This window comes from Peromyscus leucopus, chromosome 3 (assembly GCF_004664715.2).
Source record: "Peromyscus leucopus breed LL Stock chromosome 3, UCI_PerLeu_2.1, whole genome shotgun sequence".
Lineage (NCBI taxonomy): Eukaryota > Metazoa > Chordata > Mammalia > Rodentia > Cricetidae > Peromyscus > Peromyscus leucopus.
The window spans coordinates 133,674,133-133,698,867 of NC_051065.1; the positions used below are offsets into that span (position 1 = coordinate 133,674,133).

At 39.3% G+C, this 24,735-nt stretch overlaps 1 protein-coding gene across 3 annotated transcripts in view; it reads right to left on the reverse strand.

The window, feature by feature from the left end:
- The window catches only part of Pik3c2g (phosphatidylinositol-4-phosphate 3-kinase catalytic subunit type 2 gamma), a 347,375-nt gene that overhangs the window by 116,164 nt on the left and 206,476 nt on the right, over positions 1-24,735 (reverse strand). For all 3 annotated transcript variants that reach the window (XM_037204039.1, XM_037204040.1, XM_028872205.2), the window contains 2 exons: positions 8,778-8,958; positions 4,547-4,654 (listed from right to left, as the gene is read on the reverse strand). In XM_037204039.1, coding sequence (XP_037059934.1) covers positions 4,547-4,654; positions 8,778-8,958 — 289 coding nt within the window. The remainder of the gene's footprint in view (positions 1-4,546; positions 4,655-8,777; positions 8,959-24,735) is intronic.

Here is a 24,735-nt window from a genome sequence, read left to right on the forward strand (position 1 = left end):
AACAAAGTAAGATTTACAGAAGTAGGAGAACAGAAAAAGTCCAGAGGCAAAAGGTAGACTGGATAAGTTAAGTTAATGAAAGCTGGCAAGAAACTAAGCCAAACTAAGTCCAGGCATTCATAAGTAAGAATAAGCCTCTGTGTGTGATTTATTTGGGAGCTGGGTGGCAGGCCCCCCAAAAGAGTAAAAACCAGTAAAACCAACCAACAACAGTCTGTTATACCTTTCCCGTCATGATGGACTCTATCCCCTTGGAACTGTGAGCCAGATTAAATCCTTTTCTCCTTCAGTGGCTTTACCCAGCAACAGAAAAGAAACTAATACATCAAGGAATGGAAATAGATATACTTATTCTTAAAGTAAACTAAGAGGTATATAGATCTTGTGTTTACAATAGTTGGCTAAGAGATGAAAGTTAAATTTGCTATTTAAAACGATATTTTCTTTCAGTTTATTTTTTGCCCTGGAACACATTTTAAGGAAACATGGGTCAGAGAAATCTGAATTCTAATCTTGGCCCCCATTAGCAATAAGATTTTAAAATTATTATCTAATGTGTCTTTACTACACTGTAAAGTAGAGAATAAGAAACTTTCCCTCATGCATTTTGGTAAAGGAGACATGAGCTAATGAATATGAGATACATTCTGTTGAGCTTGAGAGCAGAAGGGTACTTAAAGATTCAACATGTTTCTTTGTTAGTGAATGTTTTCTTTGTAGATAATAACACAACAGTTTTCTTCTTTCATCACATTTTCAATTTATATCTTAATTTTTGCATTGTTGACTATTTCCACTCAACTTTCCCTCTTGTTTATTTTCCCAATTTATTTGAAGGTTGAAAGAGTTCCTGTGCATAGAGTAGTAGAGAATCCATATTGAAGGTAAAGAGTTAAATCAATACTAAAGAAAAGAAAGGGATTTGGTATGTTCAATCTATCAAGTCAGTAAAATATGACATCAATATGTATTGAAGGACAAGTTCCAATATGTGTATCTGACATCTGAAATCAGTATAAACTGAGAAGAAAGGAATCTATTTTTTAACTTAGTTGTCAACACAAATCTAATCTAATTTCTAACCAAACACAAACCCTTGCTTGCTAAATCAATTTGAGTTTTATAGTTTTAAAGGTGGGGCTGCATGAGAAGCATGAGTTTCTGCTGTGAGAGTCATATGATCCTTTAATGAATTTTATGAGCTTGTTATGCTCTAGAATTAGTGAATCTTATGATCTTATCATGTTATAGAATTAAAAAGTCCTATATTAGACAGGAATGAGTCTAGATAAATTCTGAATTCCAATTTATGGGGCTTGTTTTGAAGGATGCCAGGTCAAGAGAACAGAAAAAGTCAAAAGGTGACTGAAAAATACCTTAGACACTCATTTTACTTGAATCCATTCTGCTTCCATTGTTTCCTTTCTTGTTTTCACATACAGTATATTTATTGAAAGTCATGTCAAAATATTCTATTATCAACAATTGCAATGTGCAAACCATTATCTGGATGTTAACAGAAAGAAGTGCTGCATTTAGTTAAAATGTCAATGAAAACTGGCATGAATATATATATATATGTATGTATGAATATATATATAGGTATGAATATATGTATATATGAATTAACTTGAGAATTCACAAAGCAATTTATCACAGTTGAATGAAGATGTGTCTGAAGAGTAAAGTCATTTAGAGATGAACTAGATCTTGAAGATTATGAGAGACATACATATTAGTAAATAGGCAGAGGAAAGGTTGTTTGGGTGGGGAAAGGCAAACCAAAGAAGACAACTTTTAAGAATAGGGGTTTAAAAGGTAGATTAAGAGGGTCATGATCAAGGGGCCAGGAGAACTGAATAAAAGTCTTGTAGATTATTTTATGTTGGCTGAAACTAGAAGGAAGAAAGGAAGATAAAAGGTGAAAGAGAGAGAAAAAGTTATGACCTCTGTCCTTGAGAAGCAGAGATGATTGACATAGATATAAAAATAGTTGAAAAAAAAGAGAACCCTGTAAGTAAATAAAATGCTTGACCTTTGCTTTTCCACCCACAAAGACAGGCTACATTAAGAGGTTTTCAACTTTCTCACCTGGTCACAGCTCAGCAACTCAAATAGAAATAGAAGAATTGTACAATTAGTGGTTCCCCGAGGGGGCAAAGTTGAAAACTTTTCTGGCAAAGAGAACACAATTCAAACCTAAGACTCCTGCTGTTGGCCTTTGAGAGCTATGCTTTGCAAAATAAGTTTAGCTAGGCCTGAGTTTTTCTCCCACTGAACCCAGAACCGCTAGAACCCAGACTGAAGACTGATCCATATGCACTGAACTGATCGATTCACTCCAGTGTGAACTCTCTGGTATACTATAAGCTATGGAAATAGTGGTCTGCACACACCAAATAGCTTCCTTAGGTCATGTGTAAGGTGAGACTGGTTCTGTAACAGAAGAACTCATATTCACTACATTTATAAAGTCCCTCACTAGTGTAAATTTTTGTTGTATAATGAGGTGTGAATTTTAACTGCATGTGTCTACATGAGTAGACAGAGAATGGTTTTGTTCATGTGATGTCTATTATATAGAGACTGAATGCCTTGTCGCATTGCATTCAAAGGATTTTCTGTGGTATGATTCACTTGTGGTATGACAACAATTAGGAATTCTAAATGTCAGCTCTCCCAAATTGCCTACATGTATGTGTTTGTCCCCTGTTATGGAGATTGTAATGATGAATGAGACATTTTCTTTAACTGAAGGCTTTACCACACTCTTGCTTGCACCTGGCTTCTCCAGTGTAGACCCTAGAATGCTCTGTAAGCATCCCTATTAGAAAGAGACCTTCTCACATTCATTTCAGCTGTAAGGTTTCTCACCTCACTGCTCAGTAGAATTGGAGGAGTGATTAAACCATGCCATGAGAATGTCATATGGTTATATCAATACTGTCCATGGTTGTACCACAGAAGCTCAGCTCTGTTCCAGACAGAGAGGGTCACAACAAACATGGCCAGGAGATGGCTCTGCTTGGGGCAGCTCCTGAGCAGCAGGACAGTACTTCCAGTGTTACGAAAGAGTGTAGCTTTAGCAACAGGGTGAGCTATAGCAACTCCCATACTGCTGACTACTGACCCAGCCAGCTCACCTTGGCTTCCCAAGGACCAGTCCTTACCACAAACACCACCTCAGCAACCTCGTACCCCAAGGATGTCTAAACCAAAATGTACTTACAATTTTAGTTGCTGGAGTTAAAGCATTCTCTTCCTTAATACCTCTCCTCTCTCTGTCTCTCTGTTTCTGTCTCTCTGTCTCTGTCTCTCTGTCTCTGTGTCTCTCTCTCAGTCTCTCTCTCTCTGTCTCTGTCTCTGTCTCTCTCTCTCAGTCTCTCTCTCTCTCTCTCTCTCTCTCTCTCTCTCTCTCTCTCTCTCTCAGCCAAAACCCCAAACCAGAATTGGTGATCCTGTTTTTCTTTCTATGTTAAGCATCTCTCACATGCTTAGCCTTTAACTATTTATTAGTCAACACTTGAAAACTCAAACATTTAAAAAACATTAGTAATGTTTCAAATTTTAGCCCACATGGATATGTGTCAATTTACAGGATTTGCTGTCTTGTTATTTTTTCCCCAAATATGAAAAGTTTGTGAGGAGTCTTGACAGAAGAAAAGTCAAAGAGATGACTGTAAAATGAGATCTTTCGCACCCTTTTACATTCACACTAGTAGACTGATTTTCTCCTGACTGTTGGGTTTGTTGTCTTATGACTTGACTTCAGTATCATTTACTGCTCATGCATGATAGCTTAACCTCTTCACTTTTAAATCCTATTTATCAATCATTTTCCCTATTAGTGCCTTTCTATTCTAGCATTTTTGAGAAGGAGGATAATAAAGCTTAGTGGGAACAAAGGAGAAAGAAAGATTCTAAGTCAGAGATAAATTATTGAAGAGGTACCACATGACAGAAGACTAGGAATTGAAGGCTAAGGAAGTTATGAGTCTGAAAATCCTAGGAAAGACTTTACAGGCATGGGTAAAAATCACAAAATATTTTAATGCACTGATATATGGACACCGATGCATATTAAATTGAATCAAAATGGAGATGGATAGCTAAAGATATTAATGTAATAGACACATCATCCATGTAGTATGAATAGGCATGAAATTGTAACCAGCTCTGCCATCTGGTCTATCCCTTAATAACTCAGAGGGATATAGAAAAGTTTCATCCATGAAATTCCCAATTCAACCACCCCAGGAAGTAAAGCAAACCCATTCAGTGTAAGAAATACCTTTGTTCTTTTTCATTTCTCAATAAACTGGTAAATAGTTTGTTTCTAAACCAAAAAATGATACTACAGGATCAATGTTTTTCCCACTCAGTACAATGAGTCCAATAAAATATATGGTGTGGATGGGATTAAATTATTTTCCTTAATGTAGCTGCAATACTCATTTGTGAATTATTTATGCTATGTACAAATATTTGATGACCTAAAGAATAAAATAGTAAACAGCTCATTTATCTACTAAATAAGTTGGCTTACATCACGATCAATTCCTTTTATGCACAGAGCCGGGTTCAGAGGAAGACGACAAGTCTTTATATCTTTAAAGAATTTTTCTAGACTGCCAATCTCTTTCTTGAGTACATCCTGCAAAAAAAAAAAAATCAGAAAAAAGCAAAGTTTAAGAAATTGTAAAGACCTCGACTCTGAGTTACAACTTTCTTATATTGTAATAAGCTCTGTAACTCAGGGGTGATACTGTGATTGACTGTGGGAGTAGGTGGGTGGTAAATGACACATGGTGGAGCAGAAGGCGAGAGACAATAGGAGTGATGGTGAAAACCCCCAGCCACAGAGTTCATGTCCTTTCTCAATGACTTCAGGTTCAACTAGAAGCAAATGTCACACAAGGCATTGTGTGGAAGTCAAAGATCAGGGAAGGTTGGACTTGATTGTGGTCCATTGATCTCAAACCTTTGTGTTAAGCAATAATTCACTTGATTATTTGATCTTTTTCAAATAATTTCCTGAAATCTTCATTTATAGCTATCAAGTTTTATAGGTAATAGTCAATGCATTTTACTAACAATACTTATATACATTAGTAAAACAAAGACAAAATCATCAATGGCATCCCGCTTTCAGGAACAATAATTTATGTGAACGAATTGTTCATTCAATACCAGTGAGTACATTTCTAAATTCTTTTCATCCCAGGTCTGAAAGTTCTTTGTGTGAATGATAAAGATGAAATTTAATCTGGTTACTCTGGAGAGTTTCTTAGCTCTTATTCTCAGTCTGTGTCAAATGACAAAGTCTATTTCTCCCAGGATGTAGAAGGAGGGAAAATTCCACTTTGACACTTCTCTGCATCTTTCCTTCATGCACTGTCTATAAATGTGGGTTTGCCTGATGATATCATGGAGAGAATCTATGCTCCTTAAAGAGGGACTCTAAATCAACAGACCCCACAGAATTCAAATTCCCCCAGGAACTGCACAGTGCTCACACACAGAAAGATGTCGCCAACAGTTGCAACCACTTACCTCACAGGCAAATTAGCTGGGACATATTTTTTGACCTTTGCTGCATGTTTTCTGTAAAGTTACAATATTGTTACGGGAAATTGAGAGCAGTTAGCAGTCACCCTCTCCCTGGTTTGGCCAAACCGTAAATCAAACCATTTTCCTTTAGGAGTTGAGTTTCCATTTCCTAATTCCTCTGGAGTGTCAGAAAAGTGAAGGTGGAGTTCTGATGGACTGAATGTATGCGAACCCTCCCAGCGAGCACAGCCTCGTCACCATTTCTAATTCAATGCTTTTCATTTAAACAGAAAATAAGATTCTTTTAAAAATAGCTATCAGGATGGGAAATGGCTCAGCAGGTAAAAGTGCTCCCCAAGGCAGCCTGACAATCCGAGTTTGATTCCCAGCTCCCTTAGTAAAAGAGAATTAACTCCTGAAAGATGCATTCTGACTTCCACTCCACACCACGGCATGTGTGCACTCCCTGACACATTACACACATACACAACACCAACAAAATAAAATTCACAAGATAACTATTCAGAGATCATTGTAGAAGAGAGGGTAAAAAATTTATGAGCCAAAGGTAGCTGTTGATTGATGTCAAAATGTGTGTTTTCAACGTGACGGGGCTGTGGCAATCATGAACTAATAGTGGCTGTGACCGGGTGAATGAGACCAACATAAGATTGAGCCAGTCAGAATCCTAACATGGGCTGGGGAGGTTCACATAGTCCTGCCCCTAAGTGAAGAGCTATTGGTGATGGGTGGCTGCTGGGAGAGGGAGAGTCAATTTCCTCTGAGATGGACCCCTGATGATAGGTTGCCTGTGCTCTGGTGGATGGCCTTATGCCCATTCACATGCTGGAAGAACTAAGTGGACTGACTGATTTGAAAAAAAAAAATGGATAAAGTTGGTAGGGAAAAATGTTAGGGAATATACAGGAGGTTTTGAGGGGACAGAATGGTAAAAACACATTATATATATATATATATGTATGGGATTCTCAAACAATAAAAAAAATACTGAAATACAATAAAATGTAAAAGTTATAAAAAAGAGATAACCAGCACCCCCTCTACTTCTTGTTTATCCTCCTCTTATTTTCATATGAAAAGGTATTTTTAAAAATTTTTTTTAACCAACACTGACAGTTAAGGTGAAACAGCTAGTGATACCAGTATCACTCTAGAACTTGACATAAGCTATCAAAAAGGTACCAGGATTATTTAGCTATGGAATGCACCTGAACCCTGAGGAATTCTAAAGCAGGAGACAAGAAACAAATCTAAATCCAAATTTCTGGAAAGTTCTACCAATTTATTTAATTTGCTATTCTTTTTTTTTTTTTTAATGGAGAAATCCAAGGATTTAAAAGGTGTTACCTTTCATATGTCTGAAGTATCCTTGGGGTATTTATTTATTTCCCACTTAAAGAATACATTCCATGTTTATCCAGTTTAGTTCCATTCCCTCATGCATAGGTAAAGCAGTATAGTTTTCTCTTTGTAGCTAGAGTTTTCCTGCCTGGACCACAGTCAGGACAAATCTCTCTCACCTGCCAGTCCCACAGCCGTTCAGACCCAACACACATTTTTTATTATATTGCTTACAAAGAAGTCTGGCCATGGCAGGCTTCTTGATGTCTAGTTCTTCTATCTTAAATTAACCCATTTCTATTACTCTATCAGTTGCCATGCTGCTCGTGGCTTACCGGTACCTTACATGTTGGTACTCATGGCAGGGGCTGGCAGCATCTCTCTGCCTCAGTCTTCCTGTTCCCAGAATTCTCCTCTCTCCTTGCCCCGCCTATACTTCCTGCCTGGCTATTGGCCAATCAGTGTTTTATTTATTAACCAATCAGAGCAACATGTTTAACATACAGAACATACCACAGCAGTATAGCTTCTGGCATTTTTATTAAAGGCAACAACTTCCAGTAGAAAAATTCTAGTTTGGGAAACAAACTTAGCACATTTTGTACATTGCTTTTTTCATACAGTCTCATTGAGTATTCTTACTGATTGTAGACAGTGTGAAGGAATTATGAGTTTCCTTAAAGATAAGATTATGTTTTAGTTGTAATTTCTATCCTTAACTTCTTGTTCGTGGTAAGTATTCAACTGCTATTGAATAATGTTCTTTATGCAGAGGGTGAGTGTCCACTGCCCTCCTGTTTAGGCAACGTCAAACTTAAAACAACTTTCTTAATGGTTCCCATCAATGAAGGGAGCTAATGATATAGATAATTAAAAAGAAAGATCAAATGTGCTTCATTTAAGTCAAGAAAAAAAATAAATGCAGTTATGCAAGTGAGAAGTAGGCAGAATATTTTAGTTATTATGTATCAGTAGTTCTCAACCTGTGGGTTGCAGCCCCTTTGGGGTTTGAACAGCCCTTTCACAGGGGTCGCCTACAACCATCAGAAAACATAGATACTTACACTGTGATTCACAACAGTAGCAAAATTACAGTTATGAAGTAGAAACAAAAATAATTTTATGGTTGACAGTCACCACAACATGAGGAACTGTACTAAAGGGTTGCATAGCATTAGGAAGGTTGGGGACCACTGTTGTATGTAGATCTTAATATAAGAATATGACTACCCTTAGTATTGTTGATGTTTATTTAATTAATTTTATTTGTTTTCAAAAATGCTTTTTTGAACAATATGGAGCTAGATTGTAATCTTCTCCCAGGAGCCTGATTGTGTCACAGTGTTAAGGTTGTAACCTCAGGGGTCTGTAGAGATCACACACTGGTACTTAAAAGCTAAGAGTGTTTGCCAATGTTCTAGATGATTTGAGTTCCGTTCCCAGAGCCTAAGTCAGGAAGCTCACAACTGCTTGTAACTGCATCACCTTCTTCTGGCCTGTAGGAACACCCACGATCATGTGAACATACTCCCTCATGGACATATTCACATACACATAATTAAGAATAAAAATATTTAAAGAAATATTATTTCATCAGGACTTTTTTTGCTCAAACGGCTTTCAAGTATGTATCTTCTTGTTAGGACTTGTCTGTGTCACACATGGCTCCTTATATACCAAGTCATTTGTGTCCTGTTGACTGAGAATATTATTAACTCTAAGAAAAATAAATGAAAAAAATACTTAATTTAAAAGTCTTGTGATTAAGTGTGTTTGAGGAGTTTGTTTTCCAAGATATAAAACTGAAACAGTTGACTCAAAGGTAGATATTTTACATTATGCTAAAGATTGATTTCTCTACCAACCTGTCTCTGAGGGTCACTGGCAGACTTGACTTTCTCTCCAATGTCACCCAAAAGTTTGACAAGTTTCTGCTCTTTGGCAAGCTCATCGTTCAGGGCTCCTCCTGCGCAGAACTGGAGAGCAGCTGACAGCTTCTGATACCAACTTTTAAAGCATGCTTCACCTTGTGCATCCCTCAGCAGCCTGGGGGAAAACAAAAAGAAGTCCTGTGTCTGAAGGAGATTTTTTTTAAACTACCTCTGGCAGAAACAATAAGTACATTTCAGACTAATCTGTATGTGGTGGCTGGGGGCAGTTTAGCAGCTTAAAATGGGGAGAATGTTGTTTGTTGTTGGCAGTCATTGAATTTCATCTGATAGCTAACGAGTCTCCAAGAGAAGAGAATCAATAAAAACACTACCCCTTCTTATTTCAATTCCCCATGTACTTTTTCTTCTTTCACTCTTCCTAAATCTACAACAAACACTTAAGTCAGGAAATTTCAGAATTATTAAAATATGGGCAAGGATTTATAAACATTTTTTTAAACAAGGGATGATGCTATATTGTAGCATAACTATGAAGGTCAACTTTTTGCCAAGTTATCTACCCCAATTCATCACATACATATCTATTGATCCTGTCCCACCCTCAGAACATCTGACAATCTCTAGGAAGAAACTGTAAAGGCAAGAGACTGTTTTGTTTGTTTCTAGACATTCCTGGGTTCAATTCTTAGGTCTATATCATATAAGCCACTTAAGCTGGAACATTCTTTCCACATTTTAAAAAAGATACTTCACTTCCTAAGGGGTGTGTGTGTGTGTGTGTGTGTGTGTGTGTGTGTGTGTGTGTGTATTCATATGTGTGCAGGTGCCCTTGAAGGCCAGAAGAGGGTATTGGATCCCTGGAACTGGAGTTATAGGTGATAGTGGTAGATGATAGGTGATCTGTGGTAGATGCTGGGAACCAAATTCTAGTTCTTTGCAAGAGAAGCAAGTTCTTGTAACTGCTGAGCCATCTCTCCAGCCCCTGAACATTCTTTCTTTGTGTGTAAAATCGTGATCCTCGCTGTGCAGAGTGGAATAGAATGTAGAGTGCTGACATAATCATGTGTCTAGCACCTTGGAGCATGGAGTCTATCTGCATTTTGTAGCTTCCCCATGTCAGCTTCTGTATGCCTGGCAGTCTGCTCATGGAAGGTGCAGAACATGAGTGAGGGTGCTTGCGAGGAAAGGCAGTGGTGACAGGAATTTGATTACTCTGTCTGCCACTTGGTAATTTATGTTGCCATAAAAGCAATTACAATATGCTAAAACCTCACTTTCTATTATGCCCTAAAACACAAGAGTGGAATTAAAAAGGAACAATTCCTTTGAAACTTAACTACTCTCAGATTGATTCTTGTAATTTTAATTAGTCTTTAATTTTCTCCTCTTCTGAAAATAGTATTCAAGCTAGAAGAGCTTGAAGAAAATTATGGGACAAGAATACTGGAAAAACAATGTTTGGCATTATAACAACAACAAAAAAAAAAAAAAAGAAAAGGAAAAGCAAAAAGCAAGACCAACCAACCAACCAACTAAACAAAGCTAGAAACATGCATTAGTTGTCTTTCTCATTGCTGTGACCAAATATCTACAGATCATGAAGGAAGAAAGGGTTTGCTCAGGCTCACAGCCTGAGGGTATGCTCCACCACAGCAGGAGCATAGGCAGCTGATCACACCTATGGTTAGGAAGCACAAGTCATGAATGCCAGCACTTAGCTTATTTTTTTTCTTTTTATTCAGTTCAAGACTCCCAGCCCATGCAATGATGTTGTCCACATTTAGTGGGTCAAAAGACCCACTCTAATAAACTCAATCTACAAACTCCCTCACAGATACAGCCAGGCCATAGACTTGTCTCCAAGGTGAGTCTAGACCCTGTCAGTACCTTGACAGTTACCATAAACCATGACATCAATTGTCATTCTTCATTCCCGGTTTTGCGTCCTTGCCCAACATATAGTGCACTGCAGAGGTCTAGCTATGCTTGCTTTCATCTGTTCAGTGTTCTGTTCTGTTACATTTAAAGATAAGCTAATTGAGGATGAGGTTTTAAAAGTGAATGCCTCTTCTTTCACAAACCCCATGGAGCCAGCCCATCTTAACTGCCTCCTTCGTTATCCCAAAGGAAATACAACTTTGTGTGAAATATCAGTTCTTAATTACTTCTGGAAAGCAGAAGAAACATGTGTACATAAAGGAACTCAAAGGAACTGAGGATGCATGGCAGGAAAAACATGCTGTACTGATAATAGGGTTACTATCAAGGGAAAAGCAGACAATGAAAAGCCTTTCTGCTTATTCCCATGATGAGAGTTTCAAAATGCCTGTCAGGCCATCAGTGAACCAGGACACCATCTGAAGATTCCGAGAACACATGTGGTCATGTACATGAACACAGAGCTTCAAGAGCAGGCAAAACCATGCACAACTTCAAAATATTTTATGTGGAACCATGCCTTTCAGATTCTTGCAGTGCATCGAGGACTGTGGTGGTGTGCCCTTTTGTAGTTTATTTGTGTTCAGCCATGTAGGGAGTTTCCACTTCCCACATGAATATTTGTCAGCATTTTCTTACACCTTGAATATTGAGTCAATTGTGCTGTGTATACATGATAATGGAGCTGCTGTGTATACATGATAAAAAGATGTTATTCCTCACAAATGAAACCCACAGCTTTTTACTAAAATAACCAAAGCGAAGGTCTGTTTTAGGGTTGATGTCATAAGGACTGCAAGAACCGGATAGCTGATTGGTGTCTTAATGCCTTTGTTTTTTATTCTACCAGAAATAAATTTACTTCTCTTCTAAGCCATATATTTGCTGCTTCCCAGTTCAAGAAGGAAAATGTCAGTTTGATTCCTTGTCTGCAACAGGGTAAAGCAGAGGAGATTTGCATAGAGACTATGTGACTGTGATGTAAAACACATCAGAGCTAAGAATGCTCAGAGGCTCCTGATGTTATTATTCTTGGAGAATGTTGCTGGCTTAAATCCTGAATCCCGCCAAGAACACATGCTCTTCTGATGAGGCAGGGCTCAAGCTTGGTGTGTAGGGAGTTTGTTTTTACACATGGCAGAAATAAAACCATACTGTGCTAGAGCTGACCATGAGGGGCCAATTATTCTGTTCCTGCACCCTTAGGCACAGACATTTTTACTGGTAATAGAAATTAGCAGGGCCTTTAATTTTCAACAACTTCAGGGGTAGTTGGACTGCACAGTTTTGAGTGGGTGTCTCTCAGTTGTGTGTCTGTGACCTTCCCTCTAAGACTGGGCAAATCTTTCATGCTGTGGTTTTTACTTGTTGCTTCTGTTTATAAGAAACTAGAAATTAGTTGGCTACTGTCCCTTGAGTATTAAAGTAATCCTTTTTGAAAGAGATTGCCAAGTAAAATGTTTAAAAATAGAAAGTGAAGGTCAAGGGACTGAGCAACATCAGACGCATCCAAAGAGCAGGCTTTTAAGATTTTGGGAATGTGATCATGCACAGACTCAGAGCTGAATCCCAAAGTTCCAGAGACTGTTCATCCTGTAGCCTGCAAGATCCAGCTGTGATGTTACTCGCTATCATCTCTTGTCCAGCTGCCTTGATGAGCTTATCCCGACTGTACGCCCTGGCAACATTGAAGGGAGCATACTCACTTAATACCCAGACAGCTAGGGAAGACTTTGACTGTGTTCAATATTACAGACAGGAAGCAAGAGTGAAGGAAACAGAACCTGGGTGACAGCACTTCTGCCAGAATGGTATGTCTCTAAATTAATTGGCTTTCCTGGACTCAGAGACACTCAGAATAGCTATAAACCTTAACTAGCATGAAATGGAGGTTTTCCTTGGATATTAGGATGGTTCTGAGTTCTTTCGGCAGATGACAAGCATCTGGGCACATGATAAACAACCTACTGGAGCCACAGGGAAAGTAGAGTCCACATTTCATCACTCTACCAGTGGGACAGAGCAGAGCAATCACAACAGCCAGTCTCCTTTGCCCCCAAATTCTCTTCAGTCCACCTGCTCTTAATTTTTGTTCTCCACAGCTTAATACCCCACATCATAGGGGCTAGCTGAGATCTTTGCCTCTGTGAATTCCCTGTGAAAGAAGAGAGGCATCAACAGTTGTTAACAGAAAAGGATGGAATCCCATCGCGATGAGTGACTTCAGGCCACTCTAGGACTCCTGCTTGCTCTGTCTCCTCCGGAATTTGTTGCTTTTTCATATGATCTGAGGTGTGTGGATCAGAAAACTAATGTTAGAAAACGCTAGGAGAGTCTAGTTTGTGAATTCTTCAAGGACAGTTAGAACCTTGGGAGAGATAAAGGCTGAAACCCAAAACTTAATACAGAATTGCTTGTATTTTAATAACATGGCTAATTATATTTTACTTCTAAGTGGCTGAGATATTTATTTAGCACTCCATGCTGAGAAATGTGATATACATTCCTCACACAGATGACAGGGCTCTTTGATTGGTCTATTGTTAACATACAGATTTGCTTTCACAAATATTTATCCCATTAATGTTGCCTGTCAGTATGAGCCAAGACAAATATGTGCTTTCCAATCAATTGTTATTGGGTAGTATGTATTTACCAATACCAATAGCTTGTAACTACTTAAATATAAAACTGCTCACAAGGACAATACATAGAATAGTTAAATATTTTTTCTTTAGAGATTATTCACATTTTTAGAAGTTTTAAATATATAGAGTTCTATACGAGATGCAACTGACCGCATTTATGTACATACTATGGTTATAGACAATGATTATTATTTGCTCACAGGTGGGCAATCCACTGTACCCAACACTGGGTAGTAGACATGATTAATATTTCTAATACTATGCTTTCTCTTCTGAATAAGGTTGCTCATCCCCCATTTTGCCAGAAGACCTCCAGTGTCTTCCTATGAGCATAATATCCTTATTTGGACCACGTTAGCTCAGCTATGTGGTTTTCCCTGGTGCTAACCCAGGAACTGAATGGACTGTGTACTCATGTTCAGATACATTACACATTCTGTGGGGTTTAGTGGAGCCTCTCACAATTTCGTTTTTAGCTGTGGAAGATCCAGAATTGGTTTCTGGAGGGCTGAGTTAAGGAGACCCTGTGGAGCAGAATTCACTTTGGATGCCCAGAGCCTGGTGAAGAAATTTGCAGCCAAGTAAGGCTTGGTTGCTACAAGCTTCTGCAGTCTTGGGACTCTGAGTTGCTATGGTAAGAACTGGTGGCCACACCTTTAGTCCCAGCACATAGGAAGCAGAGGCAGTCAGATCTCTTTGGGTTCCAGTCCAGTTTGGTCTACATGGTGAGTTTGAGGATATCCAGGACTATACAGTAAGAATCAAAAACAATTTTAAAAAATGATTAAAATGCCAAATCCCATACTTTCCCCTTTTTTCATTTTTTTTTTAAATTTTCACACATTTGTTTGAATCACCTTTAGAATGTGGGACACATTTTTTTTTTTTTAAAAAAAAATCTCCAGCGGCAGCACTCAGAATAATTGGGGGCAAACCTAATTACTGAAAATAAATAAAAATTTATCAGGAGCCAAATCTAGTGAATTAGATGAGTGATCAATTTCACAATACTACTTCAGAATGAAAAAAAAAAACTTTAAGCAATAAAAATAGCATTTGTCACAGATCATAAAAAGCCCCAAAGGGTGTTTCAAAAATGATTTGGCTCAGCTCATATGAACATGTATGTTCTCTCATAATGCTGAAAATTTTACTGTTATTTTATTATGACTAGCATACTTTTTGATTCATTTAGAACTCTGAATAGGCCTATGTGCCATCTGTTGCTTTGTCCAGCCAAATGTTGTGCATCTGGAAGGAGATGGTCAGAGGGAATATCTTAGGCTGATACAAGTAACGGAACAATGGTGAGATTGTTCAGGGTCTACATGACATGGTAAAACATAGGCGAAGGGCAGTGAGGGAGGGGTGTTTACACACTCCTGAGGAGTCTGCTGCAGCGGCAGCATCTAGAGTCTGGTATGCTGAGTTAGAAGGATGGCTTTGGTGAAGAGCCATCTGAATTGTCAGGTTGAATGATATGTGTCCTTGTTGCCTTGGTGGTGCCTACAAACACCTAAGCTTGGACTGGTTGTGGGGAGGTGAATCTGTTGTCACAGCCTTTGGAATCTATTGCAGATTGACTCTCCAAGGCTCTTTAGGAAATAGACTGGTGGCTACTGAACACAAAGCGTTACTCCCACTGGGCACTCTGCACATGTTCTCAGATGGGCTGCTTATAAGCCAAGAGTCATCAGCATCCTGAGGACTGCAGTGGTTCCATTATGACTCTCATTCTTGCAGAGCGTAGTGAGGAGGAAGGCATACAGAGAGTCCTTTACAGAGATTCAGGTGCATGCAAGCATGGGAGCCTGTCACTCAGTAAAAGGGCTTGCCATGTCCTCTGGGATTGTGTGAATAGGAAGTGAAGTCATTGCTATCATGGTGAGAAAGAACAGTAACAGAGTGAGCTGCAGTCGGTATCCCAACTGTTTTACAAATCAGGGCTATCGTTTTCTCACATTTCAAACAAACCCACGAAATGCAACTGTGTGTGACCACACATATGTGTAGGTAAAGAAGGAGCCAAAGGCAGATCTCCCACTATGAAGGTACCCCTCCACTCACTCATTCCCACACCCCCAGAGCTCATACCCGAAGACCACAACATTAGTGACAATTCTTGGGGAAAACCCCAGCTCAGACTGGGAATTTGCAAATACCTCTTTGTTCTTCTGTATGTGGAAATCACTTTTCTTTTTCTTTTTTCTCTCCATACCCAAAGTCAAGGAACACCAGAAGTCAATTAGGAAGCCACTAACTCACCTCTGACCCATTGCAGAGTCCCCATCTAAAGCCCACCTAGTGCTGGGCAATGGATGGGGATGAGAAGGCATCCAATTATAGTGAAAGGAAATGTTCAATTGGAAAGGACTGGTGGGAGTCATCTGATAGCTAAAAACTACCAAAATCACTCTAGTTTTCATTAGAGGTGGGTGGATGGTCCAAGATAGTACATAGAAAATAATGAAAGCTTTATTCAAAACTACCAAATTCAATCCATTTGAAGAAAACTGAAGGAGACAGTTAAAAACCTGAGTCAGGACAAGAGGAAGACTGTTTTAGGAGAAGTACCATGACATTCCAGAAGATGTGGGTTTGTGGAGCCTCGTCTTGATTGTCAACTTGATTGAATTAAGAAACACCTAGGAGATTGGGAAAACATACTTCTGGGTGAATCTATGAGGCTATTTGTAATGAGTCTTTTTTTGTCCCACAGCCAGCTCCCAAATAATTACACAGAGAGACTTCTTATTAATTATGAAAGTTTGGCCTTAGCTTAGGCTCATTTCTAACTAGCTTTTGTAACTTAAATTAACCCATTTCTATTAATCTGTATGCTGTTGCATGAATCATGGCTTTCACCTCTTCTCTTGCATGTCCTGCTTCCTCTGTGTCCTGCTGGCAACTCTGCCTTTCTTCTTCCCAGAGCACTCTCTGTCTGGAAGTCCTGCCTATATCTTCTGCCTAAGCTATTGGCCATTTAGCTTTTTATTAAACCAACCAGGTGCCTTAAGCAGGCAAGGTGAAACAAATGCAACACATCTTTTCATAATTAAACAAATGCAGCATAAACAAATGTAACACACCTTTATACAGTTAAGGTAATAATCGGCAGCATGAAGAAATGTAAAACATCTTTACATAGTTAAAGTAATTTACACAACATCTATTTCCAGAGAGCTTAGACCTAATGAATGGCTTGATCCCTTGATACAAATTTCAAAATCTGCAGAGACTATTGGGAGGTAGAAGATGGCCTGATTATAAGAAATGAATCCCTGAGATTATGGTTTGGAGGTTATATCTTGCTCTGGCCCCTTCTTGTTATGATTTGGTCTGCTTCCTGTCTTCTATAATGTGAGCCACTCTACCAAACCTCCACCCCAATGAACTGACACCTCAGAAACAAAATATATCCTCCTTCCTTTGTCTCTGTCATGTGAACTTTGTCACAGCGATGATAAAATTAATGATGGGTTATTTTGAAAAAGAATGACTATTATTGTATATGTGTATCTGTGTGTCTGTCTGTGAGTAAATGCCACATATATGTAGTGGTCGCAGAGTCCAGAAAAGAGCATCAGTGTTGCTTGAGTTTTTCCGCCTTGCCCACAGTCAGGACAAATCTCTGCCACCCGCCAGTCCCACAGCCGCTCAGACCCAACCAAGTAAACACAGAGACTTATATAGCTTACAAACTGTATGGCTGTGGCAGGCTTCTTGCTAACTGTGCTTATAGCTTAAATTAATTCATTTCCATAAATCTATACCTCGCCACATGGCTGGTGGCATACCGGCATCTTCACATGCTGCTGGTCATGGCGGGGCTGCAGTGTCTCTGGTCATGGCGGCGGCTGCAGCGAATGTGCCACTTGCAGAGGCCTCATTCCCGCCATACTGCAGGTTGAGCACACACACTAGGAACCCGCCAGTAACTCAAACCGGCGGCTGCCGCTCATTTGAGAGAGAATTAGGAACTGTGGGGCGTTTACCGATGTCACCGTTCCTGGAGAACTTACCGATGTCACCGCTCCGTGTGTTGAGTTCTGAATCCTCTCTACCACCACGCGAGGATTCTTCTCAGATCACACTTTATTGGAGCGCCTCTTGGTTAAGGGACTTTGTCTTTAGTATTTTTTTTTTTCATAACACCGGCCTGTTCACATCAGTTCCCTGGAGCTGGAGTTACAGGTGATTGTGAGTCTCTTGATTTGGATGGTGAGAACAGTCCCCTGCAAGAGCAGTAAGTACTCTTAAGCTCTGCACCTTCTCTTTAACTTCCACACACGTGTCTTAACTCCAGACTCATAAAAGAATTAGGATAAAATTGTCCTCTTGTCTTTGGGTATCCCTTTCTACTTCATGCTGGTCATCGGAGTATATGCTGTATAGGTATATAGCCGCCTTGTAATTAATCATCATAGTTTGATAAAATGTTTTATGGACTTCATAGTCACACATTTCATTAAAACTTTGAGTGACTTCTCCAGGCCAAAGTTAATCATGGATAGTATCGAGCTTGTATGATCAATGACTGGGATTATTGTCTCGCAATGATGCATTCTTAGATCAAAGACGAGCTACAGTGGAAAAAGCTATGCTCAGCAAGTAAGTTCCCCCTGAGACTTCCGAACCTATAAGAGAAAATGAGAATCCTTTCCACTCACTCTGCTGAAGGGTAGTGTTCTCCACATCCGTCTACTCACATGCATTCAACTCTCCTAAGTATTCAAATCATGAATAACATAATTTAGAACAGAAAACCTGTGCTAACCTCCCAGTTCTAAAGCTTCTATGTGGGTTAGTTTTGTTGTTGCAAACCATTTTTTATTATCTATCTATCTATCTGTCTATCTATCTATCTATCTATCTATCTATCTATCTATCTATTTGTCTATTTTTTGGTTTTTTTGAGACAGGGTTTCTCTGTGTGTGTATCTTTGGAGCCTATCCTGGAACTCACTTTGTAGTCCAGACTGGTCTGTGACTCACAAAGATTCGCCTGCCTCTGTCTCCTGAGTGCTGGGATTAAAGGTGTGTGCCACTATCGGTGAAATTATTAAGGCCACTCCACATAGTTAAAAGGGAGGTTTATTTTGTGGGGTAACTTACAAGTGAAGGGATAGGTAACAGGGTCTGGGAAATGTGTGGCACAGTCCAGCGGTGTTCTCTGGAGAACTCTGCTCGGTCTACCTCTAGTGTCCAGGGTCCAGGAACCAAGAGATGCGGCATGTTGGATCTTGGGTCTTCAGGGTCCTCTCTTGGTCCCGCCTTGTAGGCGTGACAGTTACCGAAGCCTCAATGGGGGTTGGAACTTCCAGATCAAAGCTGGAATGGCTACCCACTACACGCCACCACCGCCAGGCTTGCAAACCGTTTTCTTAAACTAAGCATAAAGCCATGGCTAGTGAGCTCTCCCAGAACCCATTCCCATGTTACCATCCATTCTTGACAATTCTGAGAAGAGACACCGTTGGAGGACTTCTGGCTCTGGCTGCACAAACAACGCTGTCTATGAAGCCTTCTGCCTTCAATCCCGCTTTCCTCACATTCTGTTTGCTCCTTTCTCTGAACTCCAGCATCCTTCTGCCCCTGCAGCTCCTCCTCAGGAAAAACCTTTACCCAGTTCTGCTGTCATGTGTCCTGGTAATTCTTTGTCCTTCTCACACTAGTCAAAAACATACCCTCATCACAACCCACATTCTCCAGCAATTGATATTACATAAGCATGGAGTTGAATGACATGTTGAGACGTCTGTCCCACCCCTCACTTGATGAGTTAAGGGAACCAAAATTAAGGACTGGCTCAGGGTTCCATGATGGGAACACAAGAGTTCTTGACTGGTGTACAGAGTTCTTTGCGCACCATGTGACGCTGTTAAAATTCACTACAAGGTGATCTGGACTTTCTATATGTATCAAGCCTGGCAAGGGGTTCAGGGGGTTCATGAAATGGTAGAAAGGGTCGGTAATCCAAATTCTAGCTCTAGCATTCTGTATGTGTAATTCTTATTGCGGCCATCAAGCATTCACTTTACACTAGCTGTTTTCCAAACCTTTGCCTTGCATTGGGCAACTAACATATGAGCTCTGAGGATTGGGAATCCTTTCGATACTATGTGCTGTGGTTCGTGGGCATCGAACAACTTGCCCAGAGTCAGAGCCAGTGGGCTGAGGATGCAGACTCATACTATCTGACCCCAGTGGCCTTACTTACTACACCTGGGCTGTACTTCCTGATAGCCTAACAAGCTTGCCACCAAACTGACATTAGCATGGAATCTAGTAAACATTTTTTTTTTTGCCAGTTTCCTGTCCTACTTTTAGTTGATCTGTTTTTTTTTTCCTTCTCTCTTCTTAGTCCACCAAGGATTGTCTTCTTTCTTTCCAAGTTCCTTGTTTCATTTGGTTTTGCTATTTAAAAACTCCTTGCCAAAAGTCCCTCAAAAATCATTATTTTTCTTCCTTCTTTTAACATACAATTTTTAATTTAAAAAAAGCTTGTTAGACTAAATATAATTTTGTGTGAAATGTTTTAAGGTTGGAAGCCTTTCTCCTCCTCACCTCACCCAAAGATGCATGGAATCTAATAATGTAAACCATTCATTACACTCCCTCTTCCTTCATCCCTTTCTCACTTGAGAGAGTAGAGTGTGGAAAAACCTGGCCTGCTGTGGTTCATAAAGAACCACAGGAGTAGGTGGCCTTAGTGAAGGGGAGGGAAAAAAAGAGACTAAGTGGAAAGTAATACACAGATAGCATCTGGGAATGTAAGGCTCCAGATGGGCAGTGCATAGCTAACGTGTTCTTTGCACAACACACCTTAATTGGACCCATGGTTCCAAATAAATACAAGTTACAGCAAAAGAGAAATGGGGACTCTCTAACATCCACGCATGTACATAACACAATAAATTCTGCCTGACATATAACTAATGCTCAAAGCCTGCTGCTGGAATTTTAGATTAGTCAGAGAGATGACTATTTTTCCCTTACTCTTGGAAAATATGGCTCTGAGTTCCTAACACAGTTCTTTTAATTTTTTTCAGAATATATGTTCAGTTCTTTTAAGGGCAATGTAAGCATCTTTTTTCATAAAGTTCCCCTAACAAGATTTCTCTTAACGATAAAGCAATTCCTTTGCTGAATGGAACGAATATTTCATAAGAATAGCAACCTAATATTAATAATAAAATAATCCCCTTTACCCCCAGCCTTTTGTTCTCACGCAGCTCCTGTGGAAAGCCTTATAATCCTCATGTTGTGAGGGGAGCAGCTCAGGTGTTTGAACGCAGCTGGATGGGCAGTTTTACAGGTGTAAGGCAAGGCTGGCTTTGAAATATCCAGTGTTCTTGGCACCTCAGCTTCATGTCACAGCTGGGGCAGCTGCTTCAACCTGCATTTTTCAGAGTCCCCAGCAGCGTGGTTTGTCCTGTAAAAATGTTGAAGGTTCCCTGGGAGGCTTTCCATAAGATTTGGAGCTGTGTTTGATGTTCTGAGAAAATATCTGGGATGTTCTTGTTCATCCTCATGAAAGAAGACATCCCTTGAAGTAGATTGGTTTCTTTCAATCCTGGTCCTTTCAGCAACTCAGTGAAGGCTTCCTGGCACCCTCTGAGACCTCCATGCCCCACCTGCTAATTGCCTGTTGACTTATGTAATGTTTTAGAGGTACAGTCCAGAATGTACTTTGTAGGCAGGAACCTCCATATGACATCAGTGCAGACACAGTACCAGACACTCCCCATTTCCAGCATTTTCACCAGAAATACCAAGAGCTGCTTTCAACCTGAGCTTTTATAAAACATTGGCAATGTCTGTTATCAAATCTCTTTTTCTTATGGATGGAATGATTTCTATTTAACACCCATGTTGGAAGCCCTGACACTTGAGATATTTGAAGATAAGACATTTTCTTTAAGGAGTTAATGAAGGTAAAGTGAGGTCATAATGGTGGGTCACTATCCAATAGGGCTGATGCCCTTGTAAGAAGAGGAAGGAAGGTCTCTGAGGTATGTGCACCCAGAGATAAGGCCACAACAAGAACGTATCTGCAAGTCAGACACAGCCCTGCTCTTGGACTTTGGCTTCTAGAACTATGGAGCAATGGATCTCTGTTGTTTAAACCACCTGACTATTATTCTGCTGTGGAAGCCTGTTTCAGTTTTCTTTCTTTTGCTGGGACAAAATACTGTAACCAAAAGCAATTTAGGGGAGGAAAGGGTTTATTTTTTTACACTTCCAGGTTATAGTACACAATAGAGAGAAGTTAAAGTAGGAACTCAGGGCCAGAATCTGGAGGCAGGAACACTGCTTGAACACCCGTTCTCTTGTACAATGTAGGGCCACTTGCTTAGGGATGGGTAGTGAAGGTGCATGGAGAGGGAAGGAAGCATCCATGTTTCTCTGGGTTCCTGCACGTGTCAAAGAGCTCTCCAAAGCCTATGTTTATTTCTGATACAGACTTATCACACAGGTATGATCAGTCCTAGCACATCCAGTACACTAGGCAGACAACTCACCAAGACTTGTATACTCACATACTTCTAGGCCTCTCTGTGAAGTATTCTCTCTTCCGGGCTATGAGGCTAGACCCTTCTGTAATGAAGAGAGTCTTAATATATCATCTATTATCAGATATGGGTAGTTTATTGAACTCTTTATGGCCAGTTCTATCCAAGACAGAAAGGTGAGTAAAGATTAGAATTCCTATGACCTGTTTTGGCAGAGAGGATTCTCAATTCTATAGCTTGCTTTGGGAAGGAAGTTGAACCAGAAAGCATAGATGTAAAACATAATATCACAATAGGCAATCAATGTTTGTTAAACATAGGAATCAATGACTATTAAATAAATATACCTCTTTATTATAGTCAGATTTAACTGTCAACTTGCTTGGAATGTCTGAGAAGTAAGTCCCAGTTGAGGGATAGCAGAGATTGGGTTGGCTTCTGTGTGTGTGTGTGTGTGTGTGTGTGTGTGTGTGTGTGTTCTTGATTGTTAAATCATGTAGAAGGGTCCTGCCCACAGCCTACCATGGGTGGCACCATTCCCTGGGTAGGTGGTCCTGGACTATATAAGAAAGCTAGGTAAGCATGAGCCTGTAAGTCAGCTAGCAAGCAGAACTCTCTATGGTTTCTACTTCAAGTTTCTGTTTGAGTTCCACCCAGATGCCCTCAGTAATAGACCATGGCCTGGAAGCTGAAATAAATCCCATTGTCCCCTAGGTTACTTTTAATTAGAGTGTTTTATCACAGCAACAGAATGAGACTAGAACACCCATCTTCCCGAAACTGATTTCTTGTATTTATGAATTAAAATTTCAGGACATGTACCCAGCTAACTTTCTAAGTCTAGAATTATAGACTCCTAACAAACTGTCTTTCTTCTGGCTCTGCCTCCCGAGTGCTGGGATTAAAGGTGTACACCACCACTGCCTGGCACAAACTGTGTTTCAATATGTGTTTTCTTTGAATAATCAAAATTTTTCCCAAAGCTTATGTGCAATAATATTTATATGAAAACATAAACGTAAAGTATAATTTATTAACATATTAATTAAAAATTAATTGAAACATATGTACATGAAGCTTTTGTAATATTTTTAAAAGGGGCTGAAGAGATGGCTCAGAATACACTGCTTTTGCAGAGAACCTAAGTTCAGTTTCTAGCATACATGTCAACAGCCTACCACCCCCTGTTAAGTCCAGTTCCAAGGGGTCTGATGCCTCTGGTCTTTGTGAGTGCCTGTACTAATGTGCACTTCACTTGCATACACATAACAGACACACACACTCACATATACACACACCAAAAAATCTTTAAAAATAACAAAAATAAATCATTAAAAAGAAACAAAAATTCTTAAGAGAATAGCAGAGATCCTCTGTTACATTGTAATTTCAGGGCACAGATCAGGGGAAGAAATTAGGAATATTGTTACTAAGCAGAAATAATTTCTTAACTAAATTAGCTTAGATATTACAATTCTATCATTGGTAGATAAATTAGTTAAGACTAGATAATTTGAAAGTTTGAAAAGAAAGTATCAAATCAAGCCTTTGTACTATGCATATAATGGGGTCAGGTGAGCCTATGCATTTAATAAATAACTAGAACATTTATTTCCAAGTACTACTTGAAATTTTGTTTTTAAAACTTAGTATAGCCAGGCAGTGGTGGTACACGCCTTTAATCCCAGCACTCGGAAGGCAGAGGCAGGCGGATCTCTGTGAGTTCGAGGCCAGCCTGGGCTACCAAGTGAGTTCCAGGAAAAGGCGCAAAGCTACACAGAGAAACCCTGTCTCAAAAAACCAAAAAAAAAAAAAAAAAAAAAAAAAAACAACTCTTAGTATTGATGTCTAAAATATTAGTACAAGAAAATATCAAGCTTCAGAATCTGGTCTTTTTTTTTGCTCTTGATATTATGTTTTCTGTTTTTATTTTATTGAGAATTTTTTTTTCATTCATTTTACACACCAATCAGAATCTGGTCTTATTTAAGACGTTAACAGTTTCAATGAAAAATTTTTAAAAAGTTGTGAGGTGGCTACGAAAATTAAAGTCACTCTAACAATCTACAGGTGGCTTTCATTTGTAGGATAATATCATTTTTTATTTGTCTCCTTGTTGGAGGCTTTTTGTCTACTCTGGACATCACATTACTTAGTGATTTCTAAGTCTCTCCCTTTGTAATTACCCATCAAGAAAAGGCTCAGGACTTTAATGAGGCTCTTTGTCTCCGAAATCATTGGTGGAGGCTGGACGGTGCTCAAAGGGCAGGTAATTGAAATGCTTTGGAATTAATTGGTTAGCAATTTTCTTACAAAGAAAGTAGTATGGTTTACAGTTTAACTTTCTTAGAATATGGCATTTGCTCTGTTATAATTGGAAAATTGTTAATTTGAATTATGAATAGAACACTTTTATGCTCTATCATTGGAATTCTTCCTAAAACATTATTTTCTGCCATGTCATATATTATGTTAAACAACTCTAATAATTCCAAAGTCACTTTTTTTTTATTTTATGCATTGCTTGAATTCCTTTCCTTTCTCCTTCATTCTAATAAGTGGCAGAACAATAATATATATTGTATTATCTTCTATTTAGAGTGTAAGGAGGGATGGGGAAAACAGGATGGAGAGAAGGTAAATTGTTGATTTGGACCACACCTCCACACTTAGAATTTTGGAAATATAAGATTTTTATCTTTGCATTAAAAAATCATTTTGTTTCATTTTATCTTGAGACAAGATCTCATGTGGCCCTGGATAGCCTGAAACTCACTATGTAGCTAAGGTTGGATTTGAACTCCCAATCCCTTTGCTTCTCTGAGAGCT